Raw genomic sequence first — 20,104 nt, forward strand, 5'->3', positions numbered from 1 at the left:
CGACCGATGGAAGCCCCAGCTTGCGTCGGCGATCACAGGTGGGACCCACCTTGAGCACGCATCCCAAGTCAGTTAGAGCTTAACCCATTCGGTCAGAAGTGGTCCAAATCTCAACGAGATTACATTGCTACTTCATTCCAAGCTGAATTATGACGTAATATAAATCCGGTAGAAACCAAGTAGCTTGAGCCTTGAGGTCTGTTCCGCAACAATTCGATTTTCGAGAACAGTTTCCGAATAAAAATTATCTTTTCTGATTCTATTTTCAGAAACGAAAGCGAAAAGTCAACTTAACGTTGCGTAAATCAAATACCGTCGCGTAAATCAAATACCGTCAAGCTCAGAGATCGAATCAAGCTATTTTTTTTCTTTTTTTGTTTAAATCTTTTCTCGAGAACAATTCTTATTCTCGAGAATAGAAATATTGAATGAAATGACGTTACCAGATAAATTTCTATTCTTTTTTTGTTCTTGACTTTCGATAACTTGAAAAATCGAAATTTTAGGAACAAAGAAAATGAGAGAAGGAGCAGCACTGTAGAGTCCAATTAAGGTAAATATTTCAATGTTCTATCCTTCTCCTCAGACCAATTACAACAAATGGGACAAAGGATAAGTTTCTCGATAAAACATTTATAAAATGCGAAACTCGGCACAAGAATCCAGATGAAGCGATTGGACGGGACGTGTCCCCGGGCCTTTGGCTGTTCTTGGGGACCATACGTAGAAACAAATCTTCCATGGCCAATCTCTCATCTCCGCATGAATTTCAACAACACGATCATCGTCTGATTCCCCCTGTTTTTAGCAAGAAAGCTGGAGTTTCTTGGAGCGCGCGTAAAAGACCAGAAGAGGCAGGGGCAAGAACTCTCGTTTGGGCCCTGGCTTCCTCGTACTGATTTCATGTGCTCAAACGAACGAATGTCTCCCGAGAACTAGGAACCTCTCCCCCAACTGCAGTTTCGCCTTTTAGGGGCGGCTCCGGTGGCCGCCGATGACGCGAAGGATCTGGACAACGTATTGCATTTCAAGAATTAGACAGATCAGGAAGTGGTCGATGTGCCGAGCTAATAAGTCTGCGGCTCACGGGGAACCCCATTTCTTCGATCCCGAAACCGAGCGAGAATGAGAGCTCGGGATAGCCTCTATCTTGTGCCGGAGTCTCAGTGAGACTGATTTCCAAAGTTGGTCCTTACCTGGGTTGAATGCATAGACCTTCCACCACCACCACCACCTCTAGTACTGCTTCTGAGCCTGTGCTGTGGAGGATGAGCTTTGCTGCAAAAGTGACCAGTTCATCTAAAGAAGAAAGAATCAATCATCATTAATTGATGTCCGCTGAAATCTCGACGTGATTACACCCTTAAGATACGACAGGAAGCTTTGGCGGGGATTCCTGCTGTACATTTCTGAGCATCCTCTACAAGTTTGCGAATTCTCGACGGGCGTGGGAGTGTTGGGCCAGACCAGAAAGGATTGCCTGAGGCTCCCGATGTCCAGGGTCTGATCGGTCCTCGGTCCAGTACCGACAGCCCAGAGGATTACCGCTAACACGATGACAATGATCTGCAAAAACATGGAGAGGGAAGGAGTGAGTTCTAGCGCCAAATGCTCTCACTTTCAGATGCACTAGAGTTACAGATGGTAGCTGGAACACAGTTCCCAGAAACAATCGACATACTCCGAAGTTTAAACCACTTTTTTTGACACTTTGCTAACAAAGATAGCTGATGAATATCGTAGGAAATAGCGAAAAAATTAGCTTCAGCAAGAAATTAGGTCCAGAAGGAGTTGACAGGACAATGGAGGAGAAGGAGAACTCGATTTTTGAGCAAGATTTTCTATGTAAAGCACACAGAACAGACTTGGCGTACATGGTCAAGAATGCGATATGAACACACGCTCATTCACATGAAAGAACAAGAAAAGAACAGATTTTCTGGTAGTCACTTGCTGTTCTTCGGGTCGCAAAAGTTAACAGTAATGATCTCAATGCAGTAAAGATTAAACTGGAGATGATTTTCTACTTCTGTTTGATATTGTCAAAGATTCATTCCTTTCTAAATTCACTGTAGACCTTTTCTTTCGAAACTAAGAAATGATTAAGAGCATTTCATTCATTCTATTCATAGAAGAATCAGTTACCTGTAGCATCAACGTCAGGAGTACAATCAGGCGACACATTTTTACGTGGAAGACCACAAAAATCTTGAAACTCACATGGTCCTCCTCAATATACTCCAAAATTAGCTGTGTATAAAGCCAAAGAAAAAAGAGGAGGTATCAAAGAGGAGCAACGCCCATCGATCGAAAGCAAAACACATTTCAGTGAGATGTGGAAGCTCATGGCTGCGACTCCACGATGAAACTGTGAGAACTAGAATCAAGAAACGGCTTCAAGATGCCATTAGACTTTCAGTCTACAGAATGGCCTAACTTTTTGAACTTCAAAGAGTCAAGGCTGTCAAGAACGGACTGTCGGTTTCTGGGCTTATCATCAAGAATTTATTTTCATTTACCAAATCCAACTAGTCATTTTACGTGTGAATAATGAAAGCGGAGTGAGGATATCTTACATTATCCTAAAGGTGAAATTAGCCTCATGGATCATGAGAAATATAATCTGTCCTCAACCAAGAATATGCAGAACACAGGGTGGTCATGTAGGATCATGTCACCTAATTAACAGTTTTTAATGCCACAAATGTTTTAAGTTTTTCCTTTCCAGCGGACATTCCTGCCGATGTTTGCTTCCACCAAGTCCAAAATCATAACATGTCCAACAAGATTTCCATCATCTCAGAGATAAGGCATGAAAAGAGCTATTGACAAGGTACTAGTAAAAACAAGCTGAACCACGAAAAGTTTTGAGAGAGCATACCTTTGCCCAATTCATCTTGAAGAATATCAAGACCAGAACTGTCGCTTCAAGAGAAAGAAGGGATAACAAAGTGATAATGTACTGAATTACTGGTTGAGGATTATCATGAGCGAACTACAGAAAACATCAAATACACAAGACACTTGACAGAAGCTCAGGTTCTCTTGAAAGCCAATAAGAATAATGAATTGACCAACTTTGACAGAAAGTATTAGAGCCTCAATGAAAGTAACTTCATGAAGGAGAGAGTAATGATTGGGAAGGATACGATGCACAAAGAAGAATTGCCAATACAATTAGCAACCGCGTGGCCGAAAACCGTGCTCAAGCAGACGGCGATACCGACGCCTAAACATGTGTATATAAACCTGTTAGAAGGAAGAACAATACTTATTGTACAATTCCATAGCATCAAACGAAAGAACGTTACACAAGAATGAAGCAATGTTCCGCTTCTCAGAGTGGGCATCATGTTATCAAGAAAATGAACTTGATGAGACATCTGAGATATATTTTCGCGTCTAAATTTTCTTCTGGCACTTCAACCAATGCCTTTGGTACTAGGAAAAATGAGGACTGCTCTCCAATTTGGCGGCGTTCGGAGCTTTTACAAAGAGATGCTAAAAGATTATGCACAGAATTCAGATATCATCTAACATACTGCCTTATGAAGGCCTGGAAACTATGGTGTTAGCCCAACCACTGTAATAAAGATACAGACTGAAATTGAATAAGACTCTCATTGCCCAAGTCAACCATTTCGATGATTGCGAAAACAAGAAGAAAATTTAACTGGATAATTGGAACCTTCAAAGGGAAAACAATACCATCAAGACAAGAAAAAACAACAGATTTTATCGAATTCCAGAAATTGGAAAGAAGGAATTGAACTAGGTCTGACATACTGACTGACATCTGACGATGACAACATATCATAAACAAATCGACGGGCTTCTTTCATTCAAGAACAGAAGCAAACACAGAGTAGCAGAAACTGCAGGCGCTGCTGTATGACAAGCTCTGCAGCAAATTTGGTAATTCCTACTTTAGCATTAGAAAAGAAAAACGTCAAGAGGGACACCCACTGAAGATTAAACCGAAATCTTCAAGTTGTATTCGAAAAGGAAAGGTTTTTTTGTTTTTTGCTCTTCTTGTTCTTTCTTTTGCTTACCATGGTCGAGGGAGGTTGGCGACGGTGGGAAGCAGAGCAACACCGTCGTCCCACATCTTCTCAAGCCAGAGGGAGTATATGATCATGCCGACCCCACAGAGGTTCACGATCACATTCATCGCTCTCATCGTGCTGTGGATGCAACACCTGGCACATCCCGCCATAGCCCGCCCGTCACAAACTGTGAAGAAGAAGAAGAAGAAGACGGAGGATGAGATCAGCCCCCGCTTCTATCTTCCCCAAGCACTTCGCCAATATTTATCAGCTATTCCTAGTGCCCACACAAGGGTGGAGCCAGGAGGGAGGAGGGAGAAGCAGAAACAAGAAAATCAATATTGGGGCGGAAGGAGAAGCGGTTGGTAGGTGGCGAGGGATGACGAGGTGGGGGGGTAAGTGAGCAGGTGGGAATCGGCATGCGCGACTTACCAGCTTCTTTCTCCTCCTCCTCCTCCTCGTCGTCTTCATAAAAATGGAAAGAAGAATCCGGCAAGATCACCATCGCGACTGACAAAATAGTGCGATGAATTCCCTTGTCCGGGTCTGCATGTCGAAGAAAGATACTCGCGTTTCGCTTCCCCCTCAAGGAATTACCTATCCATCAAGAGCGATGCCACCTGTCAAAAATAATGCGGAGAGAGACAGAGACCCACCACCTAATAATAGACGTGTTAAAATGTCATCTATTAATCCATGTGCGATGAAATAAGATGGTATGTTACATCAGCAAGTTATATTCGGTACATGAGTAGCAAATAGGTTTAGAATGATTAAGTCTACCATAAAATAGGTGTTAAACAGATTTATAACTTACTTAGATCAAATTCAGCCTATTACTATCTCTTCATTCTCTTTCACCATTACTCAATCTTGCCCTCACTCACATCGCACTCGTACCTCAATTTAAATATTGAAGTATTTTAACAATATGCACAAAATCGGGTATGGGTTACTGAATTTGCATTGCATGAAAAATAGATTAAAATTGATTACATGAATCTATTTAGATCAAACCCATCCATTTGATCGGTCTACTTCACAATTAGAGTCCCAGGGGATGAAACATTAGGTTGCATGTCCCGGTCAAGAAGAAGACTTCTTTTTCCAACCAAGTGAGTCTTCTCGTCCATTTAGTGTTTGTTTTTGTGTGGAAAAAGGATCGGTTATCTTGTTCTTTTGGGACTTAAAGATGCTTGGCGTTGAATTTATTGTCATTGTGCTTGTCATTGAATTTTCGAGATGGATTGTGAAGTGGTGGTCAATCGGGTTCTGAAAAAGACGCACGTGTCTTGGGATATGGATTGTTACAGATCCGCAAATAGAGTAGCGGATTAGATCGCAAAATCTCTTTTTTCCGACAATCTGTCTTTTTCGTGATTACTTAAGCCTCCCCAAGCTCTTTGAGATCTTTTAAGTTTAGATGCCCCTCTTATGGGTTTTTTGTGTAAGAACTCGTAAATGGGAGGTATCTTTTAGACCCAAAAAAAAAAAAAAACCGAGGTACTATGGGAATTGGAACAGCTCCATCGATTGAATTACTCTCAATTGTGATTCTTTCATGGCTTATAATCCTTTGTATCAATATATTTTCGCAGGAAAAAGGTTTCACGCTAAAGAAAGTTGCTTGAACATAAACAAGTGTATGCCAACAACAACAATAGCAGCAATAGCAAAACAACAATAATAACATAGCCCCTCCAACGATTTCATATCCACCAACAATGAAAACCACTTCCCCGAAACCCTAAACCATCCACCCACCCACTGCTTTGCCCTCCCCTCCCCGGTGCCGGCGGTGCTTGCCATGCCGTCGCCAATTGCCAGCCGTGACCCATTGACTAGGTAGGCCCTCAGCTTGACCCGGATCTGGCCAAGCTCCGCTGCCATTGAGCTTGACATAAACGAGCTATCGAGCTCGACGCAATCAGGTCGAGCTTTGGTCGAGCTTGAACATGGTCGTGTGTGTGCACCCGTCGACGGCGGCGCATCGTCGATAGTGGCTAAACGGGTTTGTCTAATGCTTTCATGTTGTATAAGAATGTGGAAAGATAAGATCATCCCGATTTTCTTATACAAATGAAAAGTAAGTGACACGACGCGTTATCCCATGATATGTCAAACCAATTCTTAAAGCATAAGTAAATGTAAGAGAAAGGCAATCGACGTGCCCTCCACCACAGATTCTCAAAGACTTAATTTTCAATTATTGCCAAGATGAATGGACATCGTTGGATGTGACTCGGGTCAACATTTCAGCCAACCTGCTCGATTGTTTTGTCAAACGCTTTCATCATGTATGAGAATGCCGAAAGAGAAATTCATCACGATTCTCTCATACAAACGTAAGAAAACAGGTAAATGATGTCGCCCACCACCGGGGACACTTCAAAGACACAATTCACAATTATTGCCGGGATGGATGGAGGGATGGATGGATGGATGTCGCTGGATGTGACTCGGATCAACATTTCAGCCACAACAGCGGGGGTGGGAGCCGAGCCATCGCAATCTCGTTCGTCGGAACGTGAAGCTTTTAAAGAAAAACATTATCGAAACGATTTTCACATTCTCTTTCTTTGGTCCAATGAAATCAGAGCGTCGTCGTTATCGGGAGAATCGGGGCTTATACCGGCGGCACGTGTCCATCATCAAATGACAATTACTCCTCGCCTTAGAACGCGCTGTCGTACGAGGATGGCTCATGCAACCTGCTGCAGCTATAATTTCTTCGACAAATAATGCCCAAACATCCCACGATCACTTTGCAAAATGAACTTACAAGATAATAGACAATGCAATTGTACTGCTGTTACTCAAGACGTTCAATATTACTTTGTTTCCTCCCTCTGTTTGATTATCAAGACAAGATGTCGGCGGCGGAGGCGGCATAGCACGACCCCATGTCGGGACGCACACGATCCAAACCGATCTGCGTTCAAGAACCCTGTCGGGAGAACAATCAAACCCATCAGCTCATCAGTTAAACCGAACATGACTAGCTTAAAACACCACAACCGAAAGGGAACATAGCACGTCTGTTGTCACCTCCGCAAACCTAAAAGAGAATCAATGAGAAAAAACACAAACAGGGCAGGAACAACCAACCCAGTCCACATCAATCCTATCCATAAATCCATGTGTCCTTCCCCGCTGATGAGCCACCGTCACAGCCGAAGGGGGCCCTGCCGTATCCTAACCGTCGAACATTGAATGGTATACTCCACCTGCATTATTGTGCCCATAGACCACAATTCACATTGTAAAGGCCGCGGATTTCCCTCCTGTGTTTCTACCTGTTCAAGTCTCTTATGTAACAGCAGATACAAAAGATAAATCGATATGAGAATGAAAAATAGAGATGCTAATCCTAAAATTATCAGAACTCATGATAAATCGATATGAGAACGGAAAATAGAGATGATTTTTCAAAATTTCCCCCCTATAATACTATCATTATTGCTATTATCACGTACCATCCTCTTTAATTTGGTGCTGTATATAGATATGATAATTTTTAGCTTCAACAGTTACATTTCACCTAATGCTTTCATCTTGCATGAGAAAATGCCGAAAGACAAATCACGATTTTCTCGGGAAAAAATTCAAATAAGGGCCGATGCGAGATGCAGATCCATATTCTCATAAAAGGGCTTAGTGCGGATCTCATTTCAAATAAATGCCCGAAATGACCATTTAATTTCAAATAAGGTACTCAAGTAGCTATTTGGTCTCAAGTAAGAGTTTGAGTTCATCGGCCGGCCAAATCTTCGTCGGCCAATAAGTACATGTTTAGGGTGCGTTTGGTTCAGCTTTCTCAAGGAGCTTTGGGCCTCCAAAGCCCCTTGGAAAAATGCTGGGTTATTTAACAAGTCTTTTCAAGGGGCATTAGATTAAATGCCAGCCTTGGGAAGGATGAAAATCCAATGCTGGTAGGGATCAACATTGAGCTTTTGGCATTTTCAGAATGTTGAAGGACACATTGATGAAAATTAGTCAATTACCTATTTTGCCATCAAAACATTACTGAAAATCCATTTTTATCCCTCCTTTGATACTAAAACTCTCATTATTGTTCATGGAAACCCTAGTAACTGTTCACATGGGGCTGGTGGAGAGCTGGCCAGGAGCCGATGAAGGCCGACGAGATCTAAAGAGCCAACCAAGAAGACTCTCTATGGCTGGCCAACGGCCATGGAAGTCTGCTAGATCTAGATAGAAACACGGGTGGAGAAGGAAGAAGAGAAAAAAGTGAAAAGACACAAGAAAAAAAAGAGTCTCTGAACGAATATGCCCTGATTGTGCTACTGAAATAAACATGTGCTCACTAGCCCGGGAAGATTTGACTGGCTCGCGAGCTTAAGCCTTTATTTGATACTTAATGGACACTTTCTATCATTATTTGAGATAACATTCACTTCTAAACTTCTTTTGAGAAAACACATTCATTTTGGATCCTTATTTGGAATTAGGGTAAATAACACATATGGTTCTTGAACATTGACGCAATATGCAATGTGATTTCTAAACTTTAAATTTGTTCAATATGATCCATTAACTTTAGTCCAATATGCAATGTCGTCCCTGAATTTTTAATTTATCCAATATAATTCATGATTTTTTTTATACATGTTTAATTTAGTCATTATACTATTTATAATGTGTAATGTTATCCTTCTATTAATTCAATTTCAAGAACAATATTGAATATTTTCATAGAGTTTAGGGATTAAACTGAACAGATACCAAAAGTCTATGGACCACATTAAATAAATGTTCAAGGCGACTACATTTCATATTAGGCTAAAATTTAAAAATCACATTGAATAAATTTGAAATTCAAAAATCACATTATATATTGACCAAAAATCGGGACCATGTATATCATTATCCCCGTAATTTTTCCCTTTTCTTTGTATAAATAAATAATCAGTGATCCCATGCACGTGTCAAACAATTCCTAGAGCTCATGTAAATGTAAAAAGAAGGCAATTTACGTGCCCACCGCCTGAGACTCTCAAAGACGTAATTTCCAATTATTGCCAAGATGGATGGTTGGATGTGGTTGGACGTGTCGTGGGTCAACATTTCAGCCACTATCGATCAGGTGGGAGTCGAGCCAACGCAACCTTGTCGAAAGTGAAACTTTTACAAAAATATTATCGAAACTTTACATTATCTTTTTCCGGTCCCATGAATCACAGCGCGACCTTTATTAGAAGTTTTGGGGCTTATACTGGAGGGGCGAGTCCATCAAACGACAATTACTCGACGCCTTAAAACGCGTCGTCGTACGAGGACGCCTCGTGCAACCTGCTGCAGCCATAATCTCTTCAAAAAATAATGCCAAATATACTGCAATCAATTTACAAAATGAGCTCACAAGATAATAGACGGATTCTCATTTAACATGCAATTCCAGCGCTCTTACTCAGACGTTCAATATTACTTTATTTCCTTCCCCCTGGTCAGTCATTCATACATAATGTTGGCGGCGCACAACCCCATGTCCGGATGCACGTGACCCAATCGATCTGCTCTTGAAAACCCTATCGGGAGATCAATCAAACCCATCGGCTCATCAGTTAAACCGAATAGGCTTGGCTTAAACACGATAAACAAAGGAAATATAGCATGTACGTCGTTACTTCCGCAACCTTAAAGAGAATCAAAGAAAAAAACACTAACACCGTAGGAACAACCGACCCTATCTACATCAATCCCATTCATAAATTCATGTCCTTCCAAGCTGATGAACCGTCATGACACAGGAAGGGGCCCTGCCTTATCCGTTGAACATGCAATAGTACTCCCACCCATGAACCAATTCATAATGTAAAGGCCGTGGAGTTTACTCCTGTGTTTCTACTAGTTCAAGTTTCCAATGCAACAGCAGATACAAAAGATAACACTAGCTTGGTCAACTGTACTGTTAGGAGCTCATTGAAATGCCGAAAATAAGTTTAAAAAATTAATTCTAAAACCCGGTGGGCACATTGACTCAGTGAGACCTCCATACTTCCCATGTCTTTTAGCATACAGAGACCCAATGCAGTCAAACTAGAAACTACAGAAAAAGGCTGATCGAAGCGCCAAAAAAATGCCGACCTTCAGAGAAAGAGAGCCAGCAGAGGGGACAGACAAATCAAGAAGACAGTGCGGTTAATCCAGCTTAACTCTGTCCATGTCGTTCATCATGCTTTCAAGCTGTCAAAGAAAATATATATAATCATGTAATAATGTCCACCTACGCAGCCAATAATTGTCATGAAGACAATTGTTTACACGTACCTTGACAATCTGGCGCAAGAAATAATCTCCATATCTCTTTCCTGGTTTGGATTCGATAACATGAATCATGTCCTGCATTAACATGAAATATGAGCTCCAAATCTATGGGAAAGAAATCATTGACAGCAAATGTCAACTTGAGAATTCACTGTGGCTAATTGTTGTCAGCCGCAACCTCAATGCAATATAAAAGAACCAACATAATCGATTGTGACATCTCTCTGACCATAAAACACGTACTCATACAACTTCACTGATCACGACAGATGTATAGCGCACTAGGAAAACTACCAATGGCAAAACATTCTGCATAACCCTTTCCTCTTCTTAGAAGACATTTGTATCTGGTGATTGGGCAAAAGCATCCAAAATCTAATATGCTTTGAATTGTAACTCTAATGTCACTCTCTAAGAAGGATAATTTTGCATCACATTGCTATGCTAAGAAATTTTAACAGTTTCTGCAATGAAGCAGAAAGGACTATCATATTATTTATTTCAATACATACATTTCTTGGGGGTAGGATTAAATAAAAAAGCCTGTATGCTGATTAGGAGGCGAACAAGACAACAGAAAGCAGTCAGGCTTACATCATCTACAAAGAAATCGATATCGGCATTTGAGATGATCTTTCCATCTGCATCAACAGCATGAGTCTTGTGCTTATATGTCAACAATATAGTTCTGCAACAGACAAGCAACCCATAGATAAGCAGTGACGACTACATAGGACAAAGCAAAAACAAGATTTATCTTACTCCTTACCGTAGAGTGGGTTCATCCACTTCCATATAATTTGCAAGCTTGGCAAGTGAGATTGTTGAATACACTTTCAAGAAAGTCCTGACACCTGATAGTAATTGCTGCTGCTTCACTTCATAAAGGAACAGCTTTAACTGAAGCCTATAAGCATCCTGGAATAATTGGTGGATGGTGCATCAGGTGTCTAGCAAGTTACCAGTCATGTCAAAAAACGGACAAGAGATTGCACAGAACGATGCCTTCAAGACAAAACACGCATGAAAAGAAAATCTGTTTTTCCCAGCACGAGTAGCAGCGCACTATGACCAGAGGCATACCTATACACGCTCACATGTTGCCTTGCACAATACACACTACATGGGAGAATAGAGATTCTAATGCCATCATTGGACAAGCAGCAATATATCCCAACCAGCTGAATACCAACATCACATTCACAAGTAAGTACACTCGAGCGCCACCCAAAAAAAATAATAAAATAATAAAATAATAAAAGACAACCATATTCGATCCATGAAATCAAGCCTCGTATTAACTTTGTGAATGCCCCAGATAGACAAAACAAATATCAGTCAAACAATTCTTTAGCAAGATGAAAAGCACTATACGCATCACAGAAAGCTCCAAATAACCACTGAATTTCATTTCCCAAGAGATGAAAATAGGAATTACATACTTGATTGTAGTTTACAGGAGGCTCCTCAAAGCTTGGAGCTGAGGGTGTGATGAACTTAGGACAGGCATATGAGAAGAGCTCATCATAGATGACGAAAGCCTCCTCATCGTATCTCTGCATTCTGAGCATTTTTTCACCATATTTCTCTCGCAACTGAGAGTTCACAGTCTCATCAACAAGCTTCACTTGGGGACAAAGTGAGATACAAAGAGCCAGCAAGGCATACATCTGCTCGTTCTTCTTGAGTATCTGCTCATACTGTGGAGACTTCTGATGGTATTGCTTTGTCTTATAGATGTATAAGAGAATTTTATTGAACTCTCGAATTGCATCTACATACCTATTAAAAATTGTCAAGAATTTGGCTCAAAAGGGAGAGATTGCTAAGCTAGCAAACAAAACCAAAGATCACAAGAGAAATTTACCTCCGCAGCATAAGGTTCGCAAACCCATAGTGATAAATAGTGGTAATGTGGCTTCCGATAACACTAGTGTAAACACCTTGTTGGCTAATGTCAATTGGGAGTAAACACTTCAAGCCAGTCTGATAATCACCTAAAAGACAATGAACTCGTAGCAATCCCACCATGCTGAAATAGCCAAGCACCTTCAACACATTGCTCCCACCATTGTAATCATACCCATCAGTGGCAGTGAATTGTTCAAGGCCTTCCTTTTCCTGATCCAAGATCTGAATGATCATGGACTTCTCCACAAGTGCTTGCAAGAAATTGAGCACACCATACACATTCCAAGCCTGCAAATAAATACTATATTACTAACACTACTAATAAACAGGAAACAGGAGCATTTAATAAATCTGCAGAAACAAAGGCATACTATGAGTACATGAGCTTGAATTTGAACGTATGTCTTTCAATTGACTTAAGGATAAACTCTCCATAGACATATTCTAAACTTGAGAATAGGCTTCATGGAGTTGGAACTTCATTATCACAATTCACAACAGAAACCAGAGTTTTTAAACACAGCTCTGGTCTTTAGAACAGATCACGCTAGCAGTTCACAGGTCACCCCCTAGGTTGAGTTGCAAGGTCATTAGATGCTGACTTCATCTACTTGTTCATATATTAAAAGAAAAAAATCCTAGCGTATCCGCTATTGTTGTCTAGTTCAGCAGGTTAAAGACACACTAGCCATAATTGTGAGGCGCAGGTCTTTGAGTCACATCCATCAAGCTCCTCATTTGTTATTAAGAATGACCAGATCTAAGCTTTAAGTAAATGTCTCATACAAACAAGCAACAGATAAGACTTTAGCTTTGTGGTTGGAGCTCCAAATGTTGTAAACTGGAAAGCATTGAATCCCATCTTTTGAAAGCTGATAACTTTTCTTTTAAAAGCAAGTCTATATGAACCAGTCCACTTGGATTTTTCCCTGTTGATCCAACGGTATGACCAGGTCAACTGGGTTTGACAGCTTTTTATCTAAACAATTTATTTGCAAAAACAGCAAGTTCAAGTGACTGGTATAGTCCAGTTTTAGAACACTGCAGAGAACATGCAAATTAGGAGAGAAAAGTACTGAGATTCCTAATGTTCCCAATTACAATTACCTGATCATACTGCTTCAATAGTGCAATCTCCTGCTCAGTCTTGTTCTTCATCTTCGCCCTATACTGACAAAAGCTCTGAAACTGGTAAACAAACTCGTCCACCATGTCCCACAACCACTGATTTGGCAACTGCATATTCACCACTCCATGCAAGACTACCTGATATATGAAACCAAAAAAAACAAACAAAAAAAAAATCCCAAAACTGTCATTCCTCTGGTTCAGCTTCAATGATAACAAAGATACCCACAGCAAATAAATACGCGTCCTCTTAACAAAGGACAACAATCTCCCATCTTTCGCATATGGATGAAAAGAAACTTTGACTGGGACAAAATTATGCTTTCAAGGGTCCAACATAAATACGAGCAGAATGTGTCTTCATAAGTACTCGTAAGCTGCACCCCAAGTGCCTAACTACTTCAAAGAGCAAAAGCCCACCTAAAAGAACCTCTAAACTACCAGATGTAAAACATGTGCCAACATAATCTCCAAAGATGAAACTTTCGGAGCAATTGATAGTGCCACTCAGTTTAAAAAGTTAAGGTAATGCAATACATACACTAATGTGCATATATTATACAAGAATACATCGCCCCGTTCCTTACTATTAACCTTTTGAAGCGATAGACTGCGCACTTGATCAAACATCTCTAGCTACAGAAACAATAACTCTGAGGCCACTCGTACCTGAAAGAGACTACAATAATTATCCCACGAATCAATCCGCTGCTTCAGCGTCGGCGAGAGCCTCGCGTACAGATGCCGGAACCACATCTCACGGTAAAGCAAGCAGAAGACGTGGTCGTTGTCAACGTGGTGCGAGACCGCGTCGACGGAAGGCCAGGGAGTGTCCTTGAAGAGCCGGTCGGACAAGGTCTGGAAGGAGGTCTCGTACATCTGATGGATCTCGTACACGTTCTTCTCGCGGATGTGGCGGTAGAGGTGGACGACGAAGGACTTGACGGAGTCGGGCACGAAATTCGGGTCGTACCCGAGGTCCGACTGCGGTTGCGCCTGGGGCTGCCGGTGCGCATCGTCGAAGTTGCCGGGAGTCTCGTCGTATTCGTAGGTGGCGGCCATTGTTGTCGGTGAAATAAGTAAACGACTCAAGTCCCTGCCGACGGCGATTGTCACCGGGACTACAAGCGATCAGAGGGTAGAGAGAGAGAGAGAGAGAGAGCGCGCGAGCTTACCAGTTAACAATGAGACGAGCTTCAGCTGCGAGAGCGAGAGACAGAGCCGAGTCGGGATCAGAGAGAGAGAGAGAGAGAGTAGGGTTTAGGGAGGGAGGAACCGGAGATGGAGATGGAGATGGAGATTTGGGCTCCTTTCTTGGACAAATAAAGCCCAATTTGAAAAATGGTACAGGTAACCCACGCTTCTGTCCATAACCCGGCCCCGAACTCCATCGAGTCATAGGAGGGAATATAGGTATAAAAATAGCTCCAAATAGATCTTGGATTGAGTATTTATCGAGTTGAGTACGAGTCGCTAAATTTTTATTGCACCGAGATGAAAAAATTGCTCAAAAAGTTCTAAACATATTACATTTTAGCCAATTCAATCATAAACTTTTTAATTATTTCAATTAAATCATAAAACTTTTGACAATTTGTCAATTTCGTCCTTCCGGATAATTTTGTTAGGAAATTGCCGACGCGAATACCGCCCGTCTCCATGGCGCGATTGAAGTTAACGTGAAAATTTCTTTTAGAACTTTTTCAATTTTTTTTATTGTTAAGGGCCAAGTAGGGGCCACCAATCAAGGCACGGCAACCCTTGCCGGCTACTAGGTGAGGACCTGCGATCCCTCACCGGCCACGAGGAAGGGCCGCGAAGCCCCCGCTAGCAGGTGACGAGGCTCAACGTGCGAGGGCAACAAGCCTTGCCGATTGTGGGCAAGGGTCACGCCTAGCTATGAGCGAGGACCACCAGCCCTCCCCTGGGATCGGCAAGGGCTCACAAGTCCTCAACCAATAGTCGATGGGATTGTGGGGCCTCAACTATTGGCCCCCTTCCAACCCTTAACAATAAAGGAAAAAATAAGAAAAAAAATTTAAAGAAGTTTCATATCAACGTCAACAGTGCCATGTGGGATATGATAGTAATTTCCGACTAAAATTGGTCCGAATAACTAAATTATCAAATTGTTAAAAGATTATAATTAAATTAACACAATTTCAAAGTTGAAGACTGAATTGGTCAAAATGCAATTTTAAAACTTTTTAAACAATTTTCTCCTTGCTCCAAAAAGAAAAAACAATTTTCTCCACATAAATAGAATAATTTAGATCGGATCATTTTCGATCTAACCACCCGAATTTGACCTAATCCACCTGTTTAGCGGCAAAATATTTGCAACGTAACGTCACTAAAACCTCCTTGGGTCGGCCTATACGCGCGACACATCACGCCAGTAACTACTTTGTTCTTAAATTTCTTCAATTTACTCGTGCAACTTCCGCTCAATCTGTCGGAACGAGTACTACCTATTTCCTGTTGTATTCATACGAACCCGACATTGTATTTCTCAACAGTGGAGCGTGCCCGTTTGGTGTGTGAGCGGATAAGATCTTGCATCTCTAGATGACATTACTCTGTGGATTTGAACAAAAACTTCTGCGAGCTAGTATAGACGAAATCGATTGGACTGTCAAGTGAGTCTGGGAATAGCTACCCGTACAGAATCAGAGTCATCTCCTTCCTTTAGGAAAAGGGCCAAACTCAAATTAGGCTGCTTTGATTCTGCAGAATCCAAAGTCTTGCTCTTCTTGAGCTTGGCAGGTGCATTCTAAAAACAGAGCAAACCACGTCCAGAGACTGACGCAAGGTCATAAACTACACAGCGTTTCATTTCTATCTGTCCCTAAAAAAACTCTTAACATGAATTAAGTGCAGAAGCCATCAGCAAAAAAGTGCTTCCTTTACTGCTTTACCGTGTGGGTAGACTATTTCCAAATGAGAGGGCAAAAAATCGTTCATTATTCACAAGCTATGAGGATTACCCAGGGTGTAGGTCAGAGCCAGACGTCAGAGACGAGACCTCAGTTGGCCGAAGATTGCCGAAACTTATGTAATCTAAGACACGTCGTTCATCAGTTGCAATTTCTTTCAGCAAGATGATGCTCTGCAGTGGTCCGGGATAACATGCAAATGCTATCGAGTCTCAATCTAGGCAACTCTTCTTTCCGAAGTCACACTCTTTGCCCGTTGAAGCCAGTGAGATTTGGTTGAGGCACTTCCATGTAGCTTTCCGGCTCATCCTCTTCATCGGAGGACAAGAGGGATGATCCCATCCATGTTTTGAACCCTTCATTGACACGTCTTTCCACATCGGGAGTGACTTCCAATGGATTAGCTTCGAGCATTTCGAGACCCAGGGTCCGACTACCATATTCTCCTCCATCGAGGATAACGGCCGCTTTCCTTCTCAGGAAAAAGGCAGTCCCTCCGTATAAGATGACAAGCCCCCAAGTTGATATTTCATAGCACCAAAACAAGGGCACCGAACAGCTGCTGCCTAATGTGAGGAGGCTTGAACCAAGAAATATCGCAAGAAGGCCAAATACAATAGCAAAGACGACATTGAGAATAGAAAGACACCGGACCCCACCTGCATATTAATTAAGAACGTTAAAAATAGTGCACACTAAGGGAAATTTTTTCTCTTTTAGATTCCACACACCATGCAGGATCAATTCAAGTTGACAAAAAAGTTTTCTGGAGTCCCAAACAACAAACAGAGAAAACTTGCAGCGACACAACCAACAAAAGCAATTGCAAATAGTTGTTATGTTCTCAATTAGCAGAAGCTGGTGGAACAATGTGTCCACAAGATTGAAGAAATAGCACTTACCCCTCCTCGAAGCACAGTAATTATTCTCGACCACTTTCAAGCACGCATGCCTTGTTGGAGCAGAGTAAGCGATGATGATTCCTGCGGAATACTTAAAACCATCAGATACTGAAAATGATCGTATCATATGCATCTTGATAATTATATTTGTATTATAATGAAGAAAAAAATTGGGATGTCTAGCAAGAAGGCACAACACTGTAGATCTCAAAATAGAGAGCAGACTTGCAACGCACCGATTGGCCAATGCATAGTTATAATCAATCTACTCAAAATCACATTTCCATTCACAATTACGCATATTTAGCTCCAGTTCTATGAGGATATAACCATCCAGATGGTCAAAGGGCTGCGAAAGAATCGAACTATCTATCAATAATGGGTGAGTGTGATCATTGTTCCTTTGTGAAAGCTCCCTGGCCGAGAGGTGCATTAGCAACGATAACCAACTAGAGAAATACTCCAGCTCCACACTCCATTCGATATTTCAAAGGACCATGGAAGACTCAGGCGAAACAAATGAGGCAAGACCACTGTGCAAAGTTTCAACTTCAACTTGTTCTTTTTCTTAAGAAGGCTCGCTGCACCAGAATGCAACGTAGTCCCACTAGAATTTACAGCCATTTTCTGATTTAGCCAATTTCTCATATAGAATATTTCCAACGGCTATGGACACTCGTCCACGACTTTCATGTCCACCACAACATTCTACTTCTTCTTCAATTATTTCACAGAAGCTCGTCCATGACTTCCATTTCCACCATAACATTCCACTTCTTCCTCGATTATTTTCCGCCTGGGTTCTCCGTGGTAAAACATGTTTCAAATTCTAATCGACATTACCCTTCCAAAGACCTCTCATAAGACCCTTCGCACATTAAACCTAAAGTTAAGACAAGGGCACATAACTAGGTAACGGCTCATTTCTTCGGTTTTCTTTCTCTTTCTTGACAGCCACTAACTTTTGCAACTACTTCGAGGATAACAACATTCCACAGAACCGAAGCACAGAAGGCTTGCTCAAGCTCACCTGCAACAAGGTAAACAGCGGAAACCGCGAAAATGATCATTGAAGGAACGAACACGACCATCCAATAATAATCAACCGTCTGCGCATCTGTCAAGTAGAACGCGCCCGGGAACGACTCGGCGGCCCCGCCTTTCTCGCTGATCGACAGAGGCAATACCCTCCGGTCGCCGCAGAACGGTCTCTTCACGCTATCGTCTCCAGGAAACAGTATGTTCAAGCTAATGATCGTGCACACCAAGATCAGACCGCAAACCGCAGAAATCAGGATCAGCAGAGCAGGCCTTTGGAGCTTGAGCCACGCCTTGTCCTCGTCGCGGAGGCTCTCGTACTCGTGCTTCGGCATGAACGCTTGGCGCAGCGCATCGCCGATTATCGCCATTGGGGTCGCCAACCCGATCGGCGACTTGATTTTGATTGAAGACGCAAGATCCCTCCCAATGCTCAAGCTTTCAAGGATCGATGTTCAGAGATGGAGAGCGGAAGTGAATTTGCTCGTAGTCGAATTCGATCGATGATCTGGAAGACTAGTTGCAATATCGGATTGAATTGAGGAAAAGTGCGAGCCCTAATTTTCGAATCGTTAATTTGGGGCCCAACGAGAGAGCTCTCGAGCAGTGCATTCAATTTTCGTTATTTTCTTTTCCCTTTTTTTTTTTTGGCCAAAAACGCAGTGCGTTTCAGCCGCGTCTCGCAAAACTTGCGGGGGTTTTCTTCCTCTGCGGTGATGTGCAGAGTTAAGTCCCGACTGGACGACCTGACGTCTTTTGACTCTGATTAATTAGCACCGAATCTCCCTCTTATTTGGCAAAAGAAATTGGTTTTTGAACACGAGATTCTTCATCGTTGTCGGTTTGGCCAGTGCATTATTTTTGAAAGCACAATCACATATAAAGGCAGTTTGTGATTAAAAAAGAACTTTACAAAAAAAATGTGCACCATAAATCAAGTTTAGGGTTGTCAAAATGAGTTGCAAACTCGTACTCTATTATAACACAAACGAGTCATTCTAAACTTAAAGTATGATTAAAAGCTCAAAATAAATTGATTTTAAAGGATTTATTATAAGTAGACTTTCAACCCATTTAATAAATAGTTTACCTTTGATTTTAATTTTGCCTCTATTTTGCAATGTAAGAAAATTCTTTCGCATGGGATATTAGAAGCTAAACAACATTTTGGTCGACATCGAGCCTCTTAATATAATTGTATTTTTTTTTACCAAAAATACTTAATTTTTTTTACATTTAGCATCGTATCTGGACTTGTGTCTTTGGAAAGAAGAAACGATAAGTTATGTCGACACCCTTGACACTATTGAGCAATGGTCACTCAAATAGCATTTTGGTTCACGATGAAAGGTCGACCTATCTGCCCTTTGTGGACGGTGGAGGGTTGACGCGTCTCTTTCCCAACACGACATATTGTTTTTTACTTTAGAAGTTGTTTGAATTACAAAAATAAAAAATTAAGTTGACTTTAGAGGCATTTGTCTATAAATAAGATAATTCTATGACTTTCACTGTAAAAGCTTTTTGCCATGTTAATTTTCATCGATAATTTGAAAAAATCAAACCGGTGTTCATGAAATATGCTTTACGAAGCTAAGTGCCTTGAACACTTTTTTTTTTTTTTGTTTGGGGGGGTGGGGGTGGCGCGGCGGGGGAACTTGAACAAGAAAAAGAACATTTTTCGCACGCACACACAAAAAGCAAAAACAAAAGCAAAATCCCGAAACAAATTTGTCGAAGCGTCGTGTAGCGCCGGCCAATTTGTTTCGACGGAGGTCGGGATCAACCCGTCGCCACCTCCTTGGCTTCACTCGCGATGGCGAGAATCTCGTCGCAGAAGAAGCAGCCCTTTTTC

At 41.6% G+C, this 20,104-nt stretch overlaps 3 protein-coding genes across 5 annotated transcripts; all 3 read right to left on the reverse strand.

Moving 5' to 3' along the window:
* Positions 1–546: 546 nt before the first annotated feature.
* LOC115750107 (tetraspanin-19-like) lies at positions 547–4,509 on the reverse strand. Its single transcript, XM_030687279.2, has 5 exons — positions 4,053–4,509; positions 3,150–3,249; positions 2,882–2,962; positions 2,146–2,250; positions 547–1,566 (listed from the first exon to the last, which is right to left on the reverse strand). The coding sequence occupies exons 1-5, from the start codon at positions 4,214–4,216 to the stop codon at positions 1,315–1,317; spliced, it is 702 nt and encodes a 233-aa protein (XP_030543139.1). The 5' UTR covers positions 4,217–4,509; the 3' UTR covers positions 547–1,314.
* A 5,368-nt stretch (positions 4,510–9,877) lies between these two features.
* On the reverse strand, positions 9,878–14,619 carry LOC115750103 (eukaryotic translation initiation factor 3 subunit L). Of its 3 annotated transcripts, XM_030687273.2 has the most exons (9): positions 14,549–14,619; positions 14,043–14,469; positions 13,353–13,511; positions 12,202–12,533; positions 11,777–12,116; positions 11,104–11,252; positions 10,929–11,022; positions 10,338–10,409; positions 9,878–10,253 (listed from the first exon to the last, which is right to left on the reverse strand). In XM_030687273.2, exons 2-9 carry the CDS (start codon positions 14,433–14,435, stop codon positions 10,209–10,211), a joined length of 1,584 nt encoding a protein of 527 aa, XP_030543133.1. In that variant the 5' UTR covers positions 14,436–14,469; positions 14,549–14,619; the 3' UTR covers positions 9,878–10,208. The 3 variants fall into 3 exon arrangements, with proteins under 3 accessions (XP_030543133.1, XP_030543134.1, XP_048133183.1); XM_030687274.2 differs by having other exon boundaries at positions 11,104–11,256; positions 11,781–12,116; positions 14,043–14,598; XM_048277226.1 differs by having other exon boundaries at positions 14,043–14,598.
* A 1,566-nt stretch (positions 14,620–16,185) lies between these two features.
* Positions 16,186–18,855, reverse strand: LOC115750106. Its single transcript, XM_030687278.2, has 3 exons — positions 18,242–18,855; positions 17,212–17,292; positions 16,186–16,968 (listed from the first exon to the last, which is right to left on the reverse strand). Exons 1-3 carry the CDS (start codon positions 18,618–18,620, stop codon positions 16,550–16,552), a joined length of 879 nt encoding a protein of 292 aa, XP_030543138.1. The 5' UTR covers positions 18,621–18,855; the 3' UTR covers positions 16,186–16,549.
* Positions 18,856–20,104: the final 1,249 nt, after the last annotated feature.

The sequence above is a fragment of the Rhodamnia argentea genome, chromosome 4, assembly GCF_020921035.1.
Source record: "Rhodamnia argentea isolate NSW1041297 chromosome 4, ASM2092103v1, whole genome shotgun sequence".
Classification (NCBI taxonomy): domain Eukaryota; kingdom Viridiplantae; phylum Streptophyta; class Magnoliopsida; order Myrtales; family Myrtaceae; genus Rhodamnia; species Rhodamnia argentea.

Excerpts from the sequence above, each read along its gene's own strand:
- LOC115750106 (XM_030687278.2), bottom strand. The coding sequence starts at position 18,620 with ATGGCGATAATCGGCGATGCGCTGCGCCAAGCGTTCATGCCGAAGCAC. Across the intron at positions 17,293-18,241 it reads CGCTGTTTACCTTGTTGCAG|GAATCATCATCGCTTACTCT; the intron begins GTGAGCTTGAGC and ends AGTATTCCGCAG. Across the intron at positions 16,969-17,211 it reads TTACTGTGCTTCGAGGAGGG|GTGGGGTCCGGTGTCTTTCT; the intron begins GTAAGTGCTATT and ends ATTAATATGCAG.
- LOC115750103 (XM_030687273.2), bottom strand. The coding sequence starts at position 14,435 with ATGGCCGCCACCTACGAATACGACGAGACTCCCGGCAACTTCGACGAT. Across the intron at positions 11,253-11,776 it reads CTCCTGTAAACTACAATCAA|GATGCTTATAGGCTTCAGTT; the intron begins GTATGTAATTCC and ends CAATTATTCCAG. Across the intron at positions 10,254-10,337 it reads TCTTGCGCCAGATTGTCAAG|CTTGAAAGCATGATGAACGA; the intron begins GTACGTGTAAAC and ends TTTCTTTGACAG.
- LOC115750107 (XM_030687279.2), bottom strand. The coding sequence starts at position 4,216 with ATGGCGGGATGTGCCAGGTGTTGCATCCACAGCACGATGAGAGCGATG. Across the intron at positions 3,250-4,052 it reads GCCAACCTCCCTCGACCATG|GTTTATATACACATGTTTAG; the intron begins GTAAGCAAAAGA and ends TCCTTCTAACAG. Across the intron at positions 1,567-2,145 it reads TCCTGACGTTGATGCTACAG|ATCATTGTCATCGTGTTAGC; the intron begins GTAACTGATTCT and ends ATGTTTTTGCAG.